At 42.7% G+C, this 25,292-nt stretch overlaps 1 protein-coding gene across 1 annotated transcript in view; it reads right to left on the bottom strand.

Moving 5' to 3' along the window:
- si:ch211-230g15.5 (polyhomeotic-like protein 3) overlaps nt 1-24,225 on the bottom strand; it is a 29,898-nt gene extending 5,673 nt beyond the window's left edge. Inside the window, exons 1-7 of the mRNA XM_031751359.2 lie at nt 23,674-24,225; nt 12,718-13,342; nt 9,771-9,923; nt 5,826-6,033; nt 3,211-4,308; nt 2,359-2,693; nt 1,851-2,016 (exon numbers count right to left, since the gene is read on the bottom strand). Of these exons, the coding sequence (XP_031607219.1) occupies nt 1,851-2,016; nt 2,359-2,693; nt 3,211-4,308; nt 5,826-6,033; nt 9,771-9,923; nt 12,718-13,323 (2,566 nt within the window). The 5' untranslated portion in view covers nt 13,324-13,342; nt 23,674-24,225. The remainder of the gene's footprint in view (nt 1-1,850; nt 2,017-2,358; nt 2,694-3,210; nt 4,309-5,825; nt 6,034-9,770; nt 9,924-12,717; nt 13,343-23,673) is intronic.
- Between the last annotated feature and the right edge of the window lie 1,067 nt (nt 24,226-25,292).

Raw genomic sequence — 25,292 nt, 5'->3', positions numbered from 1 at the left:
TGAAAGAATACGACTGAAAGGTTTGTAATGCCAAAGGAGGACTTTCATTAAGAAGCAAATTCATTTAAAGTAAAGCAGCGTTTGTCAGATCTTTGATGTTAGAGGACGTTACTTTGAATTTGATTCAACATAACTAAGACCAAAGTTATTTATGCTGAGATGGCAAATAAACCTTTTCTGGTGTCTCTGTATTAGAAAATGTTAGAAACTACAACAAACACACCTGTGAAGCTTCAGCACTTCACATCCCATAAGTCACTGTGCTTATGAAATTAGCACCTTTGTATTGATTTATACTCAGTGCACTCTTCTTTGGAAACAAGTGCAGTTAAGTCAAACTGGGTGACAAACTGCAAACCTCTGAGGTGAGTGTTTGACACGCAGAAGGTTTACATGGTAACTGTTAGCAGAGAAACATGAAAAATGTCCCTCAAAATGAAGAACAACTTCTCAGAACAACAACTAAAAGTTCTCACTCTGTTGTTTCACTGTTTCTCCAGGCATAACCGCCAAGTAGAAAGTAGAAACAAGGACTCATATATATGTATTAACTTGTATTAATGTGACCCTTAGCTGATTAAAGACATCTGAACTGTTTGCTTTAGTTAGTATTTTAATTGTTAATTAAGCTCAAAGGGCATATAAATGATTTGTTAAAAGTGGTTCTGCAAAAACACTGGCTGTAACTCTAGTTCTCTGAATAATTTCCTCTGAGGGCAAATTTAGTCCAACCTTTAGTCTCTTAGGCCTCATTAGCAGGTATCTCTGCAGGTTATGCATACAGCTTGATATCGTCAGCGAAATATGTTCCCTGTTCACACTGAATCATTACAAATCATATTAAATGTTTATTTTTCAGCTCGCTGGTTTCCTGACAGCCCACAGTGCCCAGCATTACATGTGGACTCTGTGAGGATGATATTAGTGATACTACGCAGTCCCTTTGCTATTGTTTTCCATACTGCGTTCCCCCTCGGTGTCATCATGATAACAGCTGTAGGGACACATCATGCAAAGCAGCCTCTCCTGCCACAGCTGGACAAAACATTCCTATTTCTTAGAACTTCGAACGGTTTGATTTGCATGTTTTTGTTCCATCTATTCCACCCGAGGGAGTTTTGTGTGATTTTAATCAAGTACAGTTGTCATTTCACTTCACAGTTATAGCTGCTGTGAGAGTGGTGACCCTAAGCTTGTCTCACTGAGCATCATACAGACATTGACTGTAGATATCACCACGGGCCTGCTGATGCTCTTTTGAGTGAGAAAACTTAACACCACACTGCAGACCTGTCTGAAAGATGTGGAAAAAAGTTTGATGCCTTTAAACCTAGAGATGATTTGTGTGCAACTTCCCCATGTTTTGGTTGTTTTAACTTTTAACCCACTGAAACTCTCCTGGGAGTAAACCTTGTCGCTCTTTTCTGAACCGAGTGGTTTCTGTCATACTTCAGGAACCCAGAACAAAATAACTGGTTTTACATCAGAATAAAGTCAGGGTGGTCTCTGCCTTTGCAGCTACTCTTGCAAAGTTTTAAATTTAAGATTTCTCTCATTATTTAAAAAAAACAAAGCTCAAACCATGAATAATGTTTGTGCTGAATGGCAAAATAATTCTCTTACAAATGGCTCCTTGTGTTTCTACTGGAATCTCAGACAGTCCTTGAATGCACCATAAATGAGAAATTGTCACCTGCTTCTGTTTTTGTACATTTGAGCTTTCTTGGATGAATCTTTGTTGCTGATTTGGTGACAGTACTGCATGATGTGGGTGCCGCTGGTCTATTCTGCAGCTCTTATCAACAAGAATTTCATGCATTGAGAAGTTTAAAAGTTAAACTGCTTCTTACTGCTCCCAGTATCGTCCGTGTCTCCTCCCTCCTCTTCTTCTGAATCTGTGGAGTGTTCAGTTTGTTTGATCGTTTCCGTTACAGGCAGCGCCGCTTTCCCATTGGTCCCATTCACTTCCTGCGGTTTGGGCACCTGCTCTGGAACCAGCAGGGATGAGCGGTTCACCTGGACGACAGAAATAAGGTGAGTATAAATGCATTGCGAGAGCCTGTGGCTGAAAAGGTGATAGCAGTGAGGAGGGAATCCATTTACATCCACCCATAATTTATTCTACTTTTATACATGAGAAAAGTTCTGAGTTTTTTTCCCCACTTTAGTAACAAAATTGTAATATTTGCTGTAAAACACAGATTAAACTGTCAGCTAAACCACAACTTATTTCAGAAATGCTTAAATAAACCTGAGGAGATTAAACAGCCACTTATTTCAGATTAAAAGCATCAATAACTAAAATTCTAACTGTAGCCTCATTTCTGCCTTTGTGATGTAAAACAAACGTCTCCTTACAGGAAACGGTTGGAGCCCCTCCTGGATGACAAATCCCTCCACCAGGTGGGTGAGAACCTGCCGTCCCTCAGGCCACGGCCTTGGCTCCCAGGGGCTGCTCAGTGATTGGCTGAAGCTCTCTGACTCGTCCTCCAATTGGCCAAGAGGCTCTGCCTCAGTTTCCGTGGGGGGCTGCGGCTCACCGTCTGCTTTGTCCACCTTCACTGGCTCATGCTGTGATAGGCTGAGGTCAGTCGGGAGGGCGGTCTGTGCCGGGAGGAGAGGAGGAGGGTTTTCTGCCGAAGGGGTGATGATGGGTGAGGAGGGGGGAGACTGGGAGGAGAGGCTGGACAACGCTGTGAGGAGCAGAGAAAGAAAAAACGGTTGATTGAAAATTCCAATGAACATGTTTTGAAAATGGAGTATTCATTCTGTTAAGTTACAGTTGAAAACAAACCAGAACACTAACGTTCAGCAGTGAGCAGCAGGTACCAGCGAGTCCTTATTGCACCACTATTACTGCATCAATTATTCCTGGCAGATGTCCCGTAAAGACAGTTTGCTCAACAGTTTAATTACTTTGTATTTGGCATGAAGCATCAGAAACTGTAGCTGGCTGCTTTCCAGTGTGTTGTGACTGTGCTGCACACTGTGCTCCGACCATGTGTGGCTTCTCCAACACAAGTGGAGTAATAACAACTAATCATTTGTGTGGGAGCAGAAGCTCGGACAGATGAAGTTGTTGTTGGTGTGGAAAATTAAATTTGATCAGCTTTTAAATGCTCCTTCAACCTGACAGCCTTAATGTAAAGCCTCATGCAAACACACAGATATAAGCATTAAGTGTTGCTGAGTATGAGCTGTTGAAGGTACCTGACTGATTGTCGGACTGGGTTGACATGTTCTCACAGAAGTCCTCCTGGCTAACGGGTTGAAGGTCTTTCTGAGGCTCTGGCAGTCTCTGACTCTGGGCAGAGGCTTCAGGGACTGGAGCCGGCTCTGGTACCGGGACTGGTGCTGGAGTTTGGACTGGAACTGGACTTGAAATGAGACCCGTGATGGGTTTCAAGTCCACAGTGGAGTCTTTAACAGAATCAGGTGTCGGGATAGGGTCTGTGTTGTGGTACTGATGGGGAAGCTGTGCAGTCTGGTTCTCAGACTGGTCCATTGGAGTCTCTCCTTCCTCTTCCTCCTCCATCTTCTTGTCCTTGCCTTCCTCTCTCCTCTCTCTGTCACTTTGGCCTTCCTCTGTCACTTCCATTTGATCTTCCTCTGGGCTAACTTCCTGCACCTCCTGACTGATTTGCTCCTCACTGGGCTCCTCCTCCTTCACTTTCTCTCTTTGGTCATCTTTCTCCACCCTCAGGTCTTTAGCGACGCTTTCCTCATCTTTGACTTCCTGTCTCACAGCCGTAGCTCTCTTTCTCTGCTCCTCAGCCTCCTTTACCTCCACCTTCTGGGTCAGATTTTGCGGCTGGGGCTCAGCTTGACTCTGCGGAGAGGCTGGACTCAGAAGGGATGGAGGTGAGGGCAGAGGAGAGGTGGTTTTTGGCAACGAGGGGTTTAAAGGAGGAGGAAGGACGTCTTCGGTGCTCAAAGTCCTCTTTGATTGGGCGGAAACCTCAGGCGACTCTGCAGCTGGAGGCGGCGGCTGCACCGAAGCATGCGTGTACGTTCCCGGCTGTGGCTGGCGACCCGAAGAGAGGGCGATGATCTGAAGCTGCTTCGCTGCAGACAACGAGCGCTCAAAATGCGGCGCAGCTGACAGAGCGTTGGAGACAGATACCGGGCTGTGAGTTAACGGACAGCTCTTCAGTCCAGCCAGCGGCCTGCTGATGGGAGACGCCTGGCTGGAGGGAGCAGCAGCGATTGGTTGGAGGGCAGAGGTCTGTCGAGGTGATACCGCTCTGTGACCGTTAGGAGAGTGAAGTCTGGGTCTCAGAGGGACGGCTCGAACCGGAGAATAGAGAGCTGTGGGAGACGAGCATGAAGAGGAAACCATTAAACAATGAGGGATGGATATGACTAATAAATCATCTGATAAATGAGAGACTGCAATTCTTCCACTGGCCATTCGTGCATGTTATGATTGTTTAATTCTCATGTGCTTCACTGCAATCTGCTGATGCACAGGAGGCTCAGAGGATTCAGGGTGTTGGCTGAAAAGCTCTTCGACTTTCTCACATCTAAGATTTAAACATTTCCTTTCAGTGGCTCCACAAACGCTCAAATATTTAGATTATCAAAGGCAAATTTTATTATGTTTTTTGTTTTCTAATTTTCATCTCTCAAGGCTGGAAAATATATCAAGACCCATGATTCAATTTACTTTGTTCTGCAGCACAGTGCAGTTTTCTTCCACTGATTTATGAGTTCAGTTGCAGACAATGACGGCAAACATGCTGAAAATGGACTTGTTCCAGTGTTCTGTGAGGGTAAACTGAAGCTCTCTGATGTCTCCGGGTAATAGAGCGGAATTATTTGGTTCATAAGTCACTGAAATGAAACTGTACACAGGACCACACCAGTGCAGCTGAAGAAAGGTCTGAACAGCTAAATGCAATAAGTTTGTCCTTTCCTTTTTTTACGAGCCTGAAAGAAGTAAAATCATTCAGGAAGCAGAAAGTAATCCAAATTTAAATAGTAAATAAAGAAAAATATCTATTTAAAAATGTAATTCTTTAAAAACTGAAGGCAAAAAATGATTGAAAGTAGAGAAGGCTAATTTTGATACAAAAAAAATATTTTTGGTTTACTCGCTGCTTGTAGAAAAAAATTAAATGACGCAATTTCTCACTAAATGTCAGTGGGATTGTTGCTAACACCAGACTGTGGCTTGCTGCCAAAACAGCTGGAGAGAGTTGTCAGAAGGCTTTAAACTGCAGGCTTTTATTTTGAAAGTTTCACCGTGTTGATAACATTCAATATGTAATTTGAGGCTTTTATTTTGTGTTTTTATCCTTTCTTCACCTCGAACCGGTTGCAGCAGATGGTTGCCCGTTCCTGAGACTGTTTTTTTTCCTGTTAAAAGGGAGTTTTTCCTTCCCACTATCCCCAAGTGCTTGCTCACAGAGATTTGACTCATTGCTCAGGCTTCTCTGTATTATTGTAGGGTCTCTACTTTACAATATAAAGGGCCTTGCAGCAACTGTTGTAATTTTTAAAGCATACTGGTCTTCCACTTAGAAACTGATGGCTTTTATTTTGAAAATCTGACACACACCTCCCTCCAGTCCCCCTGGTTAGTCACTGTCAGGGTGAGAGCTGGATCCTACCAATAAACTTTATTTTTAAAAACAGTAGGACAGAATCAAATATAAATAAAAGCTCTGGTAACAAGCCCCATTCAGGTAAGCTGCAAACACAGCATCAGCTGACTGAAAGTGTAGAATTATAATCATTTAATGATAATTATTAATCACTAGATTTAAGACCCTCACATGGAGGAGCATGCTCATCCAGCCTCATCACACCCTTCAGGGACCTACTTGGAGGAGGCACGGCGAGGTGGCGGCTGGGCGTGGTTGGGCACTCCGTTGCCGTGGTGCTGGACTGAGGTCGCGGCTTGAGAATTGGGAAGAGGGGGGCTTGAGGTCGAGTGAGGGGAGGCGGGGCCGTGGCGCTGGGCTTGAGGCGTAGGGAAGGAGGGATTGCGAGAGTCCCGGGGGGAGGAGGCCTCAAGGTGAGACTCTGGAGCTGGAAGGGACACAAAGATGTTCAGTTAGATCCCACGAAGGTGTTGGCTAGCCAATCACAGCTTAGCAACTGTTACCAGGGAGAGCGGGTATGTTAGAGGCAGCAGAAAAAAAAGCTCTCTCTAAAGTAGATTTAGTCTTAATCGTCTGACATTTTCTGATTGTTTGTAAGATAAAAATAAGAAATACAATAACAATACCAACAAAAACACATTTTCTCTTGTTAAACTCTGGATGTGGGTCTCAGGACCAACTCTGGAGAGAGCGTCCACTGATCCTGATCCCAGTCCTTCAAAGACTTTTGGTTTCTATGTCACAGCCGTCTGTTACAGTCAACGTATGAAAGAAATGTATTTCACCCACAAGGAATTATGGGTAGTAGTTGAGCCTGGTTATCTTTCATATACTAGAACTTGTTGAGCTGGCACGTATATCACACGGTGACATAACCCTTGAAAGTTTTCCCATAAAGCATTTTGTAGTTTTCTGCAGTGAATGATCAGAAACCAGATCAAACATCCAGGATACGAGCGCCGTGATACGCATGTTCACAGCTGCTCAAAGAAACCAGACTCTGCTTTTAGATTGCGACACTGGGACTGGGTGTAAAATGGACTGGAAGGCAGTTTTTACCACAGCTTGAATGTGTTTTTCACGTGTGCGTCTCCTGTACTTATGTAGTTATGGAGACTCAAACATGCTAAAAATGCAAAATTTTGCACTGCTTCATTAAATGACTGAGAGTTACTGAAAGAAAGCAGCTCTTTCTGAGGAGGTCAGGTGGGAAGATTTCACAAATTTGGTTCTATATGGCGTGACCCTCCTGGCTCTTTAAGACCCCTCCTTCCTACAAGGGAGCTTTCTTGTGATTGGCCAACCTCTGGAGGATTACGGAGGGGCAGCACCTCGCGCTTGCTCGCTGTGCGTGCTGTGCTTTGTGTGTATCAGACGACTGTGTAAAGAAGTCAGCTTTTTGCGTTTACCGTCTAAGGTCAGTTCGAAAAGATGCATTCACGTGCATGTGAAGACATTTGCTCGGCTGCTCACCTGAGCCGAGGCGGGGTTAGAGGAAGGAGGAGAAGTGGAAGAAGAGGAGGAGGAAGAGGAGGAGCACGGCTGGGGCGGCCGCATAGCAGATGTAAGAATCAGCTGCAGGAGAAAAAGGAGGAAACAAGTGAAGGAGGAGATGAACAGAGGAGAGCAGGACTCAAGCACAGATGTTTGTGTGCGACACAACTGAAGCATCTTCTTGCCCTTTGCTTCCTTTTAATGACCTAATAAAACACCTGTAAACATAAAGGATGGTTACTTTTTAAAACGGATCAGCATCAGATTTTAACCCTCAAACGAGGAAACTGTGAATTTGCTGGGGACTATTTTCTACGGTGGATTAATACAACCGCAAGACATATCCTTCAGATTAAATGTTTCTCAGTGTTAAACAGATTTAGACATTTTTACAACATATTATAGTCTTTTAAATCGAAGTGGCAGATATAGAGAGGTGGAAATGACTTGTGAGATTAACCATGGTTTAATATTTCACTGTTAAAAGAACTTTTATGAACAGATAAATAACCTTTAGTCTCAAACAGGTTTCTGTGCAAATAATCAGACTCTATAGAAACATTTCTGCCATGATGTCAATAATGCCGATTTGATCTTTTTCACAGATTTATAGTTTTGAGCTCATCACTTCATCACATCACAATCAAGCTGCTTTGCTCTTTCTATACTTGAATACTTGTAATATTTGGGGATCGTTCTTTACTGAGAAACAGAGTTTACTTTGTTTCTGTCATAACTGCAGCTGAGGGGTATAGTATGAAGGGTTTCAACATAGCCAGACGTTTTGTTGTACAGCGCCTGCTCAGAGATAACTGGTATTTCGATGTTGATCATCAACTGTCTGTTAAGTCAGGCTCAGTTTGACTCTTCTTTAGCTGAGCACCACCGTCTGCCATCAGAGACATGATCAGAGGAGGTGACAGAGGTCTACAAAGATTCAGTATGTGAAACACTGATGATGCAAATAAGACAGAAAATCATTAAAGCTGTGAATTCATGAGTTCATGTCTTTATCTTATTGTTCGCTTCTTTCTACCATGGCGGCTGCACGGCACAGCTCTGAAACCTTGACCCTGTTTTCACTCTTGTTCTTAGTAACTGCAGTTGCAGCTGTGTGAGAGTTAGAGCTCGGCTCAAGGATGAAAACAGATATATTTGTGTATTTCTGACATGCAAATGTCAGTGACAATGAAACACAAATATATGTATTGCTTAACTTAGTGGTAGGAGTCAGGTACTAGCTACATGCATGCAACTATCCAGTCAGCCAATCACAGGGCAGCAACTCGACGCATTTCGGCATGTAGACACGGTCGAGACGACATGATGAAGTTAAAGCTAAGCTTGTGGAAAAAAAGGTGATTTAAGTGACTCTGAATGTGACGAGGTTGTTGGTGCCAGACGGGATGGTCGGAATATTTCAGGATCTGCTGGGATTTTCCAACATAACCAAAAAAGAAAAAATCCAGTGAGCAGCAGCCCTCTGGGTGAAATGTGCCTCGCTGATGTCAGACATCGGAGGAGAATGGCTTCAAGAGATCAGTAACTCAAATAACCACTGTGTGGGGAGGTGTGGTCTGCGATGCTGCTGCAGGTGAGATGGACGCACCTGCGCCACATCTGCAATCACACCAGTGTAAAAGGCTGTGCTGTTGTCATTAGTGGTTGTTGGTGGTGATGTGTACGGCTGGCAGCGGGAGAGCTGCAGCTGTTGAATGTACTGTTACAGCAACTTTGTGATTATTGTAAGGATAAAGTATGCTGCAAAGCATGAAGGTGCTGCAGCAGAAGACCGCACCGAGTGTCCTTTCTGTCAGCTAAGAAGAGAAAACTGAGGCTACAGTTCACACAGGCTCACCAAGCCTGGACAACAGAAGACTGGAAACATGTTTCCTGGTCTGATGAGTCTCGACTTCTGCAACATTAAGACTGTAGTGTCAGAATTTGGCTTAAACAACATGAAGCTTCGTATCAGCTGTTCATACTGCTGGTGGGCCTCTTAGGCTGTGGTGTTTAAATGATGCTATCTGTTGTTGCTGAACGTGTCCATCCCCTCATCGCCACAGTGTATCCATCTTCCAAAGGTTACTTTCAGCAGGATAACGGAGTTCAACATCGTACTAGCAAAGTGTACCTAATGAAGTGGCCTCTGAGTGTATAATGTGTACTCCCTACTGTAAATCAAAGATTTAGGGAAAATGTGCTGCTAACTAACAAGAACACATAATCTCAAACAGGTTACATGTTCATCATCAGTTACCATGGTGATTGAGCCAGGTAAAGCACCTCTGTAACACTTAAAAGTCTGACTTTAAGCTCAACACAGCTCCCTTAACCTGCTGAAGTTGCTTCATAGTCAACCCCTCTGTGTTTTCAGACAGTTTCAAATCACAAGGTTTTTGGTGCAGAACAGTGCATTTAATATCATTTACACTGTGTCTGTGTTTGTTTAGTAAACCTTTTAAATGAAACACATCTAAAAACGTGTGTTTTCAGATTTGCTTGTAGCATTAAAGTCACTCTAACCCTCAAACTGGCTCATTTTAATACTCGTCATCCTTTCTGCAGCTGCACGCTCTGTCCTGTTCACTGTCAGCAGCCGAACAGAATGCATGTGGAAATATATGAAAGTGTGTGTGTGTGTGTGTGTGTCTGCGCGTGTGCGTTTACCATCTGAGCTCTAAGCAACACTTGGTCTTGGCCCGACCCTTTGAGACCTTTCCCAAGGAGCAATGTCTGCTGGGATACCTTGGGATGCCTGACAGGGGAGGGGTTCTGATTGGCTCGCACAAGACCAGGTGTGCCCACAGGAGTCTGTGATACCTGGAACAAAGGGAAGCAATTAGGGCAGTGATATTTCCTCGAATAGCAAAGCAGTCACGAGTGTGTGTTTGCGTGTGTGTGTGCATGTGTGTGTGTAGAGGGTGAAAACCAAAAAAGTAAACAATGAAAATGTTGAATTTTTAATGCTTCTTTTCAACAAAAACCCACTAAATTCATACTTTAACAATGAACGGCTTCATCCACAAGCAGATTATTCACTTTCTTGGTCGACATCTTCATTAGCACAACAAACTCTCTCCACCAGTCAGCTCACATCTGTTTATAGTTCTTTTAATCTCATAGCTTCAGGTTTAATTTTAAAGACTTGAAATACTGGTTTGTAAAATTTGTTGTTAGTAACACTTTGGCACTTTTTTGGGCGATGGAGTGGATTTTAAATCAGAATTTCAGACTTTCAGCTTTAATTAAAGGGGTTTAATAAAAGTATTCCCTCAAATGTTTAGGAACTATTTTAATACACAGTCGCCCATTTTCAGAGGCTCAAAATTCATTAGACAACTGTTTAATGTGTTTTCATGGCCACCAAATGCAAGTATTGAATTTGCATTTGTTTGCTTTTTCAGAGGATTTCTCAACACGAGGTCCAAATAAATGTCAGTGCAAGACAAACAGGCCATCACTCGACTGAGAAGTCCAAATAAACCAAATAAACCCATCAGACAGAAACAAAAAAATCAACAATCTGGTGCATTCTTAAAAAGCAGGAAAGCATTGCCCAGCTCAGCAACACTACAAGACCTTAAAGACCACAGATTCCTCTGAGAGAGGATCATCATCACAGGTTTTACACCAACAGGGTGCAAACCACTGGTTACACTCAAGAACAGGAGCCAGATTAGACTTTACCAGAGAAAGCGCACGGCTGGCAGTGGAAGCAGGTCACGAGTGTTTACTGATGATGCGAGTGCTGATAGAAGCAGCGGGATGAGCCGTGAAGTGTACAGGGCTGTAATCTCTGCTCAGATTCAGACAAACGCTGCAGGACTGATCGGACAGAGCATCAGAGTGCAGACGGACAATGAGCCGAAACACAAAAGCGACCCAGTGCAGAGAAACGTGATACTCTTCAATGGCCACATCGGGCACCTGATCTCAACCCAGCACAGCAGCTTTTCAGTTACTAAAGGAAGGAAGACACAAACTTACTTCTGTTGAGCCCTTTGAATTAAAGCGGAAAGTCTGAACTTCAATCACAATCAGTCGATTGTTTCATTTAAAATCTGCAGCGGTGGCCATCAGGTATCAGTAACTGTCCTTTTCTGTTGCTGACATCCAGCTAATAAAAAGTTCTGAGAACAGCTTCATTGAAGCCGGGCTTGAAGTTCATGATTTCGTGCTCATCTCAAGCTCATGTTTTTAAAAGCTCTAACATGAGGAACCGCAGACTGTGCAGCTTTTTGTATCGAATGCAGCAACGCCTGCGTACAGAGTGTGAACGCAAGCGTCTCTGTGGCTCGCTCGCAGTTCAGCCTGTTTACTCACTGAATTAACAGAGAGTGAGACCCGAGTGTAAGGATGTCAAACACACTCAGATGAAAGCAAACAAAGAGGAAACTGTAACCCCAAACAGTCAAACACTGACCCAGATGGAGCCTGACAGGTGAAAGGTCCGAGGCTTCATCTAACGAGCTGTCTGTCATTCTTATATTTAGATTATTCACACTCCATCTTTCTTGTTAAATCAGATCCGTTTGTTCAGGTCCTGAGAGGTCAGCTGTCACTTTCAACAGTTATTTCAACATTTCCCGTTTAATGAAACTCAGCTTAAAAGATTCTCACACACCTCGTGTTACAGAAATATGAATAAAATACAGATTCAGTCATTTAAGCCGGCTGACTGTCATGTGCTGCATGTGAGGCGGGCTGCTTTGAGTGACATCACCTCTGCTGAGTCTAAACAAGCATTTTTATTTACTGTAGCTTGCTGCGTCGTACAGAAGTTGCACCTGCTACAGTTTATGGATGAAGCTTGCTAACAAAGCTAGCACTAGCACTAGCTATCAACTTAGCCCTCCACCCTTACATCCAAAAATCATCACTTCTGGATCCTAAAAAAATCTGTGGCTGCTTCAAAATGTGCAGACTGATGCTTCATATCAGGCATAACTGTCACCAGTCTGCCACAGTTGGAGTAAGAAAAGCAAAAACCGCTCAGTTTCTCAGCTGATTTGCTTCAGAGAAGCACCTGTGCACAAAATCCACAGAGGAAAAACTGTGATTTTAATCTTCGCTGTGCGTTCTGTAAAAATGGCGGTATAAGTAAACATCATTAGTGCAGGGATGAGTTTAAGGTGTTTTATTAGGGTGACCAACCGTCCTCTTTTTTTGCACTTGTAAAAGCCTATATGACATTTTTTATTTCACAATTCATTTACCGCACAGAGAAGGGATCGTTTAAATAAGTTCAAGTTCAAGCTAAAAAACATTTGATCCTAATGTTATCAGCCTGTTGAATGACTGCTGTCAGTCTCATGAATACAGCCAGTATGTGGCCTCCTCCTTATGCAACCCGTAGACTGTGCATAAAAGATGGCATCCATAGGTTTTCTTTTGGAAGCCTCAAAGTTAACGTTCTAGCCACTGTCATGGTGGGATTCTTGGACGTGGCCATTTGTGCATGAGAGGGTGGAGACCTGCGTCCTTATACTGAATGGGTGCAATGTATGAACACAGATATGGTTTAATGAGCAAAATTACAATAAGACAAACTGGACAAACTCCAGGGCACAAATGTGTCTCCAAGTGTTTCTGGAGGTCAGTGTGTGACCTTTACCTGTCTGCCAGGTGGACTGGCTGGTGTGTGAAACGGTGTGATTGGCGTTGAGGTTGCGGAGAGGACCCTAGTGCTCCCGTTGGTCAGGCTGGTGGAGATCTTGGTAGACATGGTGGTGCTGTTGTGCGTTGCAGAAGAAGTTGGAGAGGATGAGAGGAGTGGTGAAGGAGCAGTCGCTACAACAGGAGAGGAGGAGGACGAAGGGGGAGGAAGAAGGGAGGAGGAAGGGGAGGTTTGCATGGAGGGAGAAATTTTGGAAGAATGGTTGTGGCGGGAGTACGTGCGGAGGGTGGGGGCAGGGGTGGAGGTAAGTTTAGGGGGAGTCGGGACGAGGACGTGAGGAGACGGAGCGCCGGCCGTTGCTGCTGCCGCCTTTGGTCCATGGTTTGTGGTGATGGAGGGAGCGGGAGTGAGAGGCGGGGGAGGGGAGGAGGTGGTGGGTGTCAGCGAGGGTGTGGGGGAGTCCAGGAGCATGGGGTTGGGGGTGAGCCGAGGAGGGGTGGGGGTCGTAGGGGTGGTGGAGGATTCGGTGGCGGTCGGAGGGCTCGCTCCATTGGTGGCCTCGCCGTGATCTGATTGGCTCTGCCGAACCAGCTCCCTGTCCATCCTTCAACACTGAAGCACGCTGAGGCGCACAGACAGACACACAGACAGAGGGACAGAGTTAATTTGCATATTTTGCATTTCAAGTTCCAGAGAAAACAAACTAACTGGAACATTTCTTCTCAGAATTAACACAAAACATGGAAGTGAGTCCTAACGTTCATCATGAGGATTGATTATCACCGGGGGAAGCCTCGGCGCCCCCACAGACGAGCTGGAGGTGGTGGGCGGCCAATCTAACGGTTAAGAACAAACTGAGCCCAAAACCAACAATCTGCACAAACACAACCTCATGTTCTGTACAAAGCTAGCAGCGAGACACTCCCAGAGTGATGCTAAAGCAGAGTCAAATCTTGATTTTCAAGTAACAAAAGCAGACATGAACAGACTTGTGCATTTCTACCCACATTTGTACCAGCACAACGTCTTAATGCACACTCAGTCATCCAGGTAAGGAAATCCCAAGAAGTTGGGACTTTTTGGGATCAGGTAGAGAAGAAAGAAGAAGAAGGAGAAAAAATGAGGCAAATGAAAACTTGTATCCAGAAACATGAATTAAGCTTTTTAATGTTGTGCAGGAATCCCAAAAAGTTGGGACTTTTTGGGATTTATTACGCTACTAATTACAGCTTTATGCAGCAGCGTCACCGTTGCACCTGCTGCATAACAAAATAACAGAACTAAATTGATGTGCTCACATATCTGTGTTAATCAGGAGGACACAAGGACGATCTTTCTTCAGTAACCTGTTTAAATACAAGAATAAAGCTGATAGACTCAAGGACTCTACTTTTGGACAGGTCAAATTTGTTTGTGTCCTTGAGCACAACCTTTAATGTGTTTTGCATCTGCAGCACGTAGCTTGCAGATCTTTGGAAACACAGGGTGTATTTTACCCCAAGCCGTGAGCTTTGTCTGACTCTGAGTGTTTTTATTGCTTAAACCTAACCAGGTGGTTTTAATGATAACACTTTGTAAGATTTTGCATCAACTTTTAAATCCTGATATTGAAAGGACCATTGGGTTAAAGAGCTTCTCTGCCTCTCAGGCAGAAGCAAACTCTGTTTTTGTTACGTTGACAGTGACATTTGTAAATTTAATTACAAATTAAATTATAGGTCACAAAAGCAAAGTTTTTGCAAATGGATATTAATGACTTTCCTTCTGCCTCTCAGGCAAAAGGAATCAGGAACAAGAACACTTCCTACTCAGGAACAAGAGACATGTCTGTGTTTTAAATCAAAAACAAACATTTAACATCAAAACAGTCGTGTAGGACTTGAACTTTAGTCAGATCCAGATTTAGTCCACCAACTGTTCCACCCTCAAAATGCAGTTTTTCCTCCTTTAAGACCAGAATATGTCAATGCAAATCAATACAAATGAGGTAGTGAAGGTAGATGAGTTCAAATACCTGAAGTCAACCATCCAAAGCAGGAAGAGAGGTTAAGAAGAGAGTGCAGCCAGGGTGGAGTGGGTGGAGACGAGTGTCAGGGGTGATTTGTGAAAGCAGCAAGAGTGAAAAGGAAGGTTTACAAGACGGTAGTGAGACCTGCTGTGATGTGTGGTTTGGAGACAGGAGGCTGAGGATGGACAAATCAGAGGGACAGCTCAAAGTTAGAGGCTGAGACGGTTTGGACGCGTGCAGAGAAGCGAGACTGGACATGCTGAACAAAAGGGTTGAAGATGGAGCTGCCAGGCAGGAGAAAAAGAGGAAGAGGAGGGGACTGGGGATGGGATCAGGTACTGAAGAAAGATCATCCTTGTGTCCTCCTGATTAACACAGATATGTGAGCACATCAATTTAGTCCTGTTATTTTGTTAAGCAGCAGGTACAACGGTGACGCTGCTGCATAAAGCTGTAATTAGTAGCGTAATAAATTACTTTTAAAGCAGTATAAATTTACCAATCAGGCATGTCAAGGTGAAGTGAATAACACTGATTATCTCTTCATCATCATACATCAGGGAGCATTTTGTCCTCAAAGTTGATGTGTGAAGGAAAAATGGACAAGTGTGAAGATTTGACAAAAGGCCAAACTGTGACGCCGACATCTCTGAAGGTCCTGTGGTGTGCTCCTGGTCTGCAGGGTCAGTATCTGTCAAAAAGTGGTCCAAGGAAGGAACAGCAGTGAACCAGCGACAGAGTCAAGAGCGCCAAGGCTCACTGATGCACGAGGGGAGTTTCATGCAGGATCACAGAGCATCACAGGGTTGATGCAGACCAGTCAGGGCGCCCATGCTGACCTCTGTCCGCCACCAAAGCCACCAAAAATGGACACGTGAGCATCAGGACAGGACCACGAAGAAAAAGAAGGAGGTTTTCTGATCTGATGAACTGTGTTTCTTTTACATCACGTAGATGACCGGATGAGTGTGTTGCTTATCTGGGGAACACCTGCCCCCAGGATGCACTGTGGGAAGGAGGCAAGCGAGCAGAGGCAGTGTAATGCTTTAGGCAACGTTCTGCCCAAACACTGACACGTACCATCCTCCAAAGCATTGATGCAGAACATGTACAACCTTTCATGGAAATGGCATTCCCTGATGGCTGTGGCCTCTTTCAGCAGGAAAATGACCCCGGCCACAAAGAAAAATGGTTCAGGGATGGTGTGAGGAGCACAGCAGCGAGTTTCTAAGGACCCACCTCAGAAGGTTTAGAGGATGCAGATACCGCAGCACACATTCAGAAGTCTAGAGGAGTCCATGCCTTTATGGGTCAGGCTTGTTTTGGCAGCAAAAGGGGGACCAACACAATGTTGGGACGTTATGCCTGATCTCTGTGTGCTAAGTAATGCATTACTTTGTTACAAAGTTAAGAGACTTTGAGCTTTGAAAGTAACACTGAAACAAACTGGGGAAGTAAAAACACAGAAAACAACTGCAGAACTGAGAAAATTATTAAAATAAGTCTTTAAAAAGTACTTTGAGTAAATAAAGCCCACGTTAAAGCATTAAATATACACAAGCACTCAAAACTGTCTTTGAAAATCTAGGCTGCACATTTTCTGAGTATACATAATATAAAATTTGCTAAACAAAGGTTGTATAAAGTCCAATTAACTCTTTTATTCTGCTTTGATATATTAAGTTCACGTGACTTTGTTCATGCTGACACTATCTCATTTTTTTAGGCCAGTTTGCACATTTTTTTAAGTGAAGGCGAATTTGATTAAACCTTTTTGCGTGGAGTTAAAGTTGGCCCCTGAGGACCTGCTCATGCCTCGCTCTTTAAAGCTGCACACTCGGGCTGTGTGAAACACGACACCCTTACTGTCAACTTCATCCGTGTGTTTTGGATTTGAGCCACTGCAGCAGTTAATCTGAACCGCCGCTGCAAAACGAAAACAGAAAAGTGTCTCCTGATCTCCATACCGCAATCTGTGGAGGAGTAATTATTGGATTATCTGACCACAGGCTGCATCAGTGTCCTTAAAACACCGTTAACTGATTCATTTCTGTCACTTTTAAGCCAAAAATTCCAAATATCCTCTGGCTCTAACAACTCAAGTATGAAAGTGTTCTTCTTTTCTTTCTTATTTTTGACTTTTCTGACATTACATAGAAAAAAACGACCTGAGCAAACAGTCTGCATGTTAATCAGCAATGAAGGTAACCATGCAGCTCATGTATCTGCAACTGATGCATCAGACTCAGGATCCGTGAAGTTTTCACACCCAAAAAGAAAACAGGAACAAGAAAAACAACGACCTTTTCACCAAGAAGATAAACAAAGTCAGTTTATCCTGTCAACGCTCAAACGCCCCTACACGTCTTCAGAATAAGCAGACAAAAATGACCCGGTTTGTTTCTTTAAATCCGGCCTTATCCTTCCATCATAAATAAATAGCAGAGAGAAACGTCCTCCCACTAGCCGAGCCCTGAGTCCTCCACATGTCAGCTCAGTGAGCGAAACTTTATATTTATTCAGAGGCATGCAAATGTTACAAAACGGGATTTTGCATATATTGAAATGATTTAAATGTAATTTTAGATGATGACCTTGCCCAGTTTGGTTAAAGCTTCTGGCACTCATCCAAGGTTGAAATGCTCCTGTACAGAGTAGTTACGGGGCATAGGTGGGACACGTAACCCCTCCAGAGTTATTTAGAGCACAATTATCTCCTCCCAATGACAACATGAAAGAAGCAGAGGGAGGTGTATAACCACAAAGGAGCCGCGAGGGAAAAGGAGGAGGAGGAGGAGGACGTCTGATATCACAACATTTACTCTGGTGATTTCAGTGACTTTGGTCTGAGTGTTTCAGAAGCTGCTCATCTGCTGGGATTTACCCGCACAGCCATCTGTAAGGTTTACAGAGGAAAAGAGAAAAATCATGTGAACAGAAATCTGTTGGGTGAAAATGGCTTGTTTATGTCAAGAGAATGAAAACAGTAACTCAAATCACAACCAAGGTATGCAGAAGAGCACGTTTGAACGCACAGCATGCTGAACCTTCAGCAGCAGAAGACCACACCTGTCAGGCAAGAAGAAGAAATATGGACCAAAATCTTTGAGGGGTGTTTCCAGCAACTTGCTGAATCTGGGTCACAAAGAACTGAGTCAGTTCAAATGGTTTGAGCAAAGTGTACCTAATGAAATGGCATATAGGTGTATATATGTCTGAGAGCTGTTACACTCCAGGGATATATATAGATTAAAATAAAAGAATTCGATGTGAATACGTGACACATTTCAGCTTCAAGTGAGGAGCAGCTGTATATTTAGACGGGTTTCCCATCATGAATTTGTCATTTGTCTACTCCCGCAACTTTTCACAGTTTTTACAGGAACTGGCACGTTGGTGTGGCAAGGAGAATGGGAAGTAGAGTGGAAATATATTTGGCAGTTTAGTTTTTGAACATTATAAGCTTTGACTTCTTGCAATTTTCCTCTTTTACACACTAAGATGTCTTGCAGTGAGCCATGGCTAACAGAGCTATTGTAGAAAGATTTAGTGCAGCTGAGAGATTGAGGCAGACATTTTATGCCCACAATGTCATGAAATAGACTCATTTTTGTATAAAAATGATTCCTAGCCATAATCAGTTTTACATTAGAAGATTTCAGAACCTCTGCCACAGATAAAGGAGACAGCACAGAATTGATAAACACCCAAAGAGCCTTTGAAAAAGGTCATAAATGACCTCACCAGGTGGTGAAACAGGTTACTTACTAAAACAAAACCAAAGCATTGACTCAGCAGGGATTATTTTAAATGAGAGGAGTAGTTAATTTTTTAGCAGAATGTTGCATTGTTAGCTGGTGCCGGAGTTTTGAGTGTTGCTTTACATAAAAACGTTTCTGCTGTAAACTTCCCCAGAAAATGACTGAAACTCAAAGGTTCCTGAGGGAGGATCCACCTGGCTTCATTTGTAGTCACATGACAGTTATTTGTAGTAAAAAAAAAGGTGCTTTGAGTGCTCAGTTAAAGTAGATAAGTGCTAAAGAAAGCCACACATGTCATATCTTACCTAAATATGTACTTTTACCCACAGCACGTTTCAAAATCCCAGAGCCACGTTTCCCAACCTTGATGTCTGTCACAGACCTTTAAAGCCAATCTTTCACATTTCCTATAAATGTCCTATAAAGTGGGCCACATATATGTTAAAGAGCAGAGCAGATGTTATAATCACAGTTTAGTTATGACTTTGTTAGTTTTTTTACTCAGTTCAATTGAAATGTGCAGAAAAAACTTTTTTTTAAATTAGTCTTTTCATGTCTTTGTTTTTGTTTGCTGGTGGGAAATTTTTTCCTTAAATAAAACACTCGAGTGTGCAGTAACACTGCAACATTTACATTGTTGTTGTTGAATGCCCCCTCGGTTTCTAGTAGGGCTGCTCGATTATGGCAAAAATGATAATCATGATTATTTTCACTGTAATTGAGATCTCGATTATTTGACGATATTTATTTAACAATAACAATTATTCAACAATATTGAATAATGGCTTTAAAGATTGTCAAAAAATAATATAAAATAGTTTGCAAATACTGATTACAGTGCAAATGTTTGCAATATACAAAATAAATGAAAAATGTAAACATCTATGTTTAGTGAACTTCAAAATACTGCATAATATTTATGCATACAAATAACCAAACCTCAAGGCAAGCTGTGTAGCCACACAATGCACAATTGCATCAAACTGACACTGAGGTATGTCGATTTGTAGTGTCGGTCTGTGGTGCAGCTACGACACCGTAGCAAAGTTTACACATGTCTACTTGATCCACGTCTGACTGCGTGAACCCGTAATGTTTCCACACCACTGAAGTTGTTTTATCTCTCTTTTCAACCAACGGCATTCTTTCTTTAGCAGCCGTTATCCTCTCCTCTCCTCTCTAAATAACTTCTACTCAGCTTTCCGAGCTAAGTAGAAGTTAGCTCGGAAAGCTAACTTCTAGCTTTCCGAGAAGCTAGAAGCTTTATTGTTGTGATGCGTGTTCGAAACGCAGAGAGGTGCGCTCAATTTGCCACACGGAGCAGCGCGAGAGTAAAGCACGAGGGAGGTGCTAATAATCGGCTCAGTCATTCTTAATGATCGTTGAAAACCCAGATCGTAATCGAGATTAAAATTCGATTAATTGAGCAGCCCTAGTTTCTAGTGGGTAACTTTTCATGCAACAAGAGTGCAAACACTCTGCAAGTTTTTCTTACTTCCTTTACTGTCCGAAGTGTGGCCTGAAAAACCACAGAGGTCCCGGTGTGGTTCCAGGAGGTCCCCCAGCAAAAAATAGCTTTCTATTAGTGTAACAAGAATTATAGTTTTTATATTCATATTAAAATTATTATTAAATTTGACCTCTTGTGCTATTTTCCAGCTCTCTGGCTGGGGGCCTTTATTGTACCCGTGATGTTATTTCTAATGTTCAGCGCAATAACTGTTAATAGTGCACAATTTAATCTTAAACCCAGCTTTAACCCAGTTTTACTTGTTTTATATAATTTCACACATTAAAGACTGTTCCCCAGTCTCCAGCAGCCACGTTTTTGTTTTTTTGGGGGGGGGCTCAGTTTTGAATTTTGTGACACTGAACTGTTTTTTCTCTGTAAGCCAGAGAACCACAGACACAGAGGGCTACAAGACATAGGGGTGAATATGGAAGTAAACTGTGAGCTGGCAGTTGAGCAGAACGCAAACACCTCATTAGATGACAAGAACTGAAACTTGATTAATATAAAGATAAGATTCTGCCAGAAAAACAAAATTAGAAAATAAATAATTTCACAACTAAAAGGTGACGATTGCAACTCTTTATTTTTATACTTGGACTCTGCAGCACACAGCTGTGGTCAGATGTTTACAGTAATGAATTTCATGGTCCTTTTAGGTGTTTGATGATTCTTTGAACTGTTTGGTGGAATAGCATACATCTCTAAGGACTTTAAAAAAACAAGAATTGGGTGCATAAGTTTGAATTTACTTTAGATTTTCTCTCATCCAAGGTTTTAAATATATAATTAAATGTCTATTAGCAAGTTTTACTTTAACCAGGTGCTTTTGGTAAGCATCAGCAAGCTTCTGGCATAATTCCTGCTGCTCAAAATGACCATGACATTAACGTCCATAATGAGTGTATTTCAATTTCAGAATAATCCTTCTTTGTCTCATTGTGGCCTTGGTGCAGTCCCTCAGTCACCCCCTGTCTGAAATAAGTAATTTTAGAAAAAACAAAACATTTTAGATCCTCCTTAAAGGGTTAAGGCTTTCTTCTGATTGGCTGTCCATTGTCAGCACAGGGTAGGAGGGGCTGCTCTGTCTGAGATGACTATATTAGAAATATCCTGTCTCTATTACATCATAAATATCTAGGAGTAGAAAAAAAATGGTAAAAACAGAGTGCTTAGAGTAGCCTGAAGCCCGAGCCTTTGGCTCACAGCGAATGCTTGAACATACATTGACCTGGCCGTATTCAATCTGCACATCCACCTCTGAAACAGTAGACATGTGAGAGGAAATAATGAGGAGGTTAGGTCCCCTATAAGGGATTTGAATACTCCTTTAACCGCAGCAGCAGATGAGTTCAAACACTCTGGTAGACACAGAGTCCAGCAGCAGTTTTTTCTCTTCCTGCATTTAGCTGATGATTAAAATTCAGTCATTTTAAAAGCATCCTCCCTTCACTTTCATAGTATTATTCACTTAAAGTTGCACACGATTGTATTTCTATTGATCACAGCTAGCTATAAAAAAGCCAAGTTCCACCCTTACTACTTCCTGACTGACTGATGGTTGTGAAGACGCCCACAAATTTATACTAAAAAGATTCCCAGTGAATATGGAAACATCTCTAATTCAAAGCAATTCAAAGACTCTGGAATATGAGGTCAGCTACTGGAAGCAGTTATAAAATGAACTTATAAGAACGATATAAATCAACACATGCAGGAACAATAACATTTACTGGCAATAACAATGCAAAAGTGTCACATGGCTTTGTGCTTTCGTTTTGTTGTCCAAATGTGGCAACCACAGGGGCCCCAGTGTGGTTCCATGAGGTCCCCTTTTTCCTTCTAGCGCAATAAATCATGTGAAAACTGATCATGCTTAATGAAAATCTAACCTTTATTGATTTATTTACCATCCCTTTTCACAAAAAAATAATAAATTATAGTCTGATTTGTATAACTAGCAAGCTCAACCTAACAGAGGAATAAAAACATCACTTTTACCAACAACTTTGTGCCACCTTTGCTTAAAAAAATGACGAGCAAAGTATCTACATAACTCGATAACTAACAGGTTTGTCTACATGGTTTTTATTTTTTTTATTTTGTTTTGCTGTTCAAAGTGTGGCCTGGGGAATTACAGGGGTCTCAGTATTTTCCAGGAGGTCACCCTGCAAATCATTTTTCATCTAGGATCACTCTCTGTATTCAGCGTAGTAATCCCACAACACTTCTACTAAACTACTGAGTTTCTGTCAGATTTGTAAATAATTTCCTGTTGAGGTTTTAATTTTATCGATTCATCAATGAGTTATGATGGACACTTTACATGGTTTGCCATGTTATTAAGTTGTTATCCAAAAAGGTGGCATGAAGAACCACATGGGCCCCAGTGCAGGTCCAGGAGGTTCCCCTGTAAGATATTTATTTTCTAGGATCACTATAATTCTTTTAGTAATGGAAGAATAGCATCTGTATTCAATATAAACACAATATTATTATGGAATAATTGAATATCTTAATTGAAAATCTATTTTTTGTTGTCTGACCAACAGTACAGAACTCAAAGACTCAGATTAATATCAAAAAAATCAACTAAACCATCATCTTCAGCTGAAACCAACAAATTTCAGTCACATGTGTTTAAAGAATGATTTAAATGAATGATTTGACTAAGCTAAACTGACCACTTGTCCAGCTCTCTAATTAACACAATGTAGATTAAAAACACAAGATTAAAAACACTTGTCTTTTGTATTGTACTTTGCTGTCCAAAACGTGGCCTGCTGCTAACCACAGGAACCCCAGGATAAGTCCAGGAGGTCTCCCTGCAAAATATCTTTCCTCTTAGATCACAATCTGCACTCTTGTGCACTCTATCATTTGGAAAAGGGAAAGATACTGTAAGATATGTAGATCGTTTCTTCAGTTTATTACTTTGTCTATCGTTGCGGTCTGCTTCAGTCTGCTTCAGTCTAAAAATGATGACAAAGAGCCTCAAAAATCCATCAAGAGTTCTCAGAACTTAGTTTAAAGTCTTTAAACGCCATGTTTTGTTATATTAATCATCCAGAGCTCAGTTTAGCAGCAGAACGATTGAATAAAACATAAAAGCAGCTTCTTTAATGAACTCGAACAAACATATTTCTGCTTAAAAATGACATGAATAACTCTGATATTACCCTGAAAACCGATTAGTCTCCATTTAGAATCAACACGTATAGGTTTTATCTGTATACAGTAGACACATGAGGAGCCTCTGCTACACGGGGATTGCCTCATTGTTTGAAGTTCACACATGTGGAGATCAGGGCGCAATAAGGGCCAAGATCTCCTGGGAAGTAGGTTTTCTGGTTAAAATGGGAGTTGAGCGTGCGGCCAGAAGTAAGCTAAATTCACGCAAACCACCACGCAGGCAGGTGCTCGTCCACGCACAGCGGGCAGATGCTGACATCTGGCCCGCAGCCTGTTAACTGAACGAGTCCGCCTCAGACGATGGTGGTGATAGCAATGAGTCACAGTGCACAGTGACAGTTAGGCCAGAGATCATACATGTGACTATAAAAAAAGAAAAAAGAAAGATGGAGACAGGCCTTCACAGGGGAGAAATCTCACGATAATAACATTTTGGAGAATTGTCATGTCCACGTTGCGCGTAAAGCGCTTCGCTCGCCTACCTGCTGAAATGCTCGACGTCCTGCAGGTTATTCCCGCTGCCGTCCATCCGAAAGTGGGCGCATGTTTGGAAAGTCCGTTGCTGTGTTATCTGATGAGCGGCTCTGGGCTTTTTCAGCAGGGTCGACAGGCTCAAATGGGCGTGTGTGAAGCTTCACTTCCTCGTCTGACAGCGCAGGGGCTGCTGAGAAGTGCGCGTCACCCTTCCCCAGACAATAATTTCCCCGACCTCACCTCTATGATTATCCGCCTTCTGCGCCCACCGAGAGCCAAAAACGCAAAGTTGCAGTGCAAGACGGGCCCGTTTATGATGTGCAGGGGCTTGTGTGTGTCTGTGTGTGTGTCGCACTTTGTTTAGGATTTCATCACATCCTGGGCTTTTCCCCGCCGTAGATCCGGCCTTCGCAGTGGTTATGGAGTCCGTCGTCCTCCGCTGTGCCACCACCGTCTCACCTCCCGGGTCTGCGGTGGGAATCCGCCCGGCTCGGGGGCACCGTGTAGCGGCTGCGAGGGGCCTGGTTAGTCCGTTGCTGGAGAAATGCAATGGAAGTTCAGTCGTTGCAGGGCGACAGATGCGAGACAGCACCACTCAGAGCTCAGGAGGACCGCAAAGACGCTGATATACAGCCATGCATGCATGCACGCTGTAACACTGCGTTTACAGCCGTGCAACAGCACTGTGTTACTGTGAGAGCAACACTGGGAGCAAAGACGCGATCAGAGCCGTCATTGAGGGCCACGAGGTGCTGAAAATGCTGTGAATTCAACATTTCGCATTAGAAAAACTGCAGAACAGGTAGAGACGCATAAACTCTCTCTTACATATGCTCACGCAGTCTGAGCGTTGTTGCTGATTTAATCCAGAGCGCCGTTAATGCTGGCAACTGGGTCAGTACTGGATCATTCTACATCAAATCACCCAAACTTGAAAAAGGTTCTCATCTGACCACCTCAGGATCCGCTGATATTTTCCTCTTTACGTTGCCTTCAGTATTTTTTATGAAGCCATGCCAATACAAAATACTGAAGGTACAGTCGTAATATTTTAACTTCATATTATTGATATTTTCAGAGTTCATAGATTTTTGCTGAAATTTGGCAATTTTGAACTATTTTTCCCAGCCAGGAGATCCATACTGTGGTGTTCAGGATGTTTCAGTCTAAAGTTTAGTGTAAAGTGTAAAAGCTGATCCTGTGACCCTCTGTGACCATTCAAGGATTTCAGAACCTGAGCTTGTTTGATCCATGTGATATGTCCAAAACTCGTATAAGGAACAGGCCTGTTTCACAGTCATAAGCTAACTCGCAAAATGTGACTACAGTCAAGCCAACATTGTGTTTTGCCAACTTTGTTGCCTCAGTTGTTGTGTCTTTATATTACTGTCCTCTGGGTGTCACAAGCAGGAGCTTTGTCAGTATGAAAGTTCACTTTATCAAAAAAGTTTTGGCCCTGACATTAAATGAGTGAGTGCGAGTTAGCTGATGTCACAACAACTTCCTGTTTTAGCAATGTTACTTCAAAAGAAACTCATACAGCCCTAAAATGTCCTCGCATGCAGGAAAATTCATAGAAGCAATTTCTTTAAATTGCTTCTATGAATTTTCCTCTTGAGAGAAACCG

This window comes from Oreochromis aureus, linkage group 9, assembly GCF_013358895.1.
Source record: "Oreochromis aureus strain Israel breed Guangdong linkage group 9, ZZ_aureus, whole genome shotgun sequence".
Lineage (NCBI taxonomy): Eukaryota > Metazoa > Chordata > Actinopteri > Cichliformes > Cichlidae > Oreochromis > Oreochromis aureus.
The sequence above is the reverse complement of the archived record's forward strand: the minus strand, read 5'-3'. Positions and strand labels throughout refer to the sequence as shown.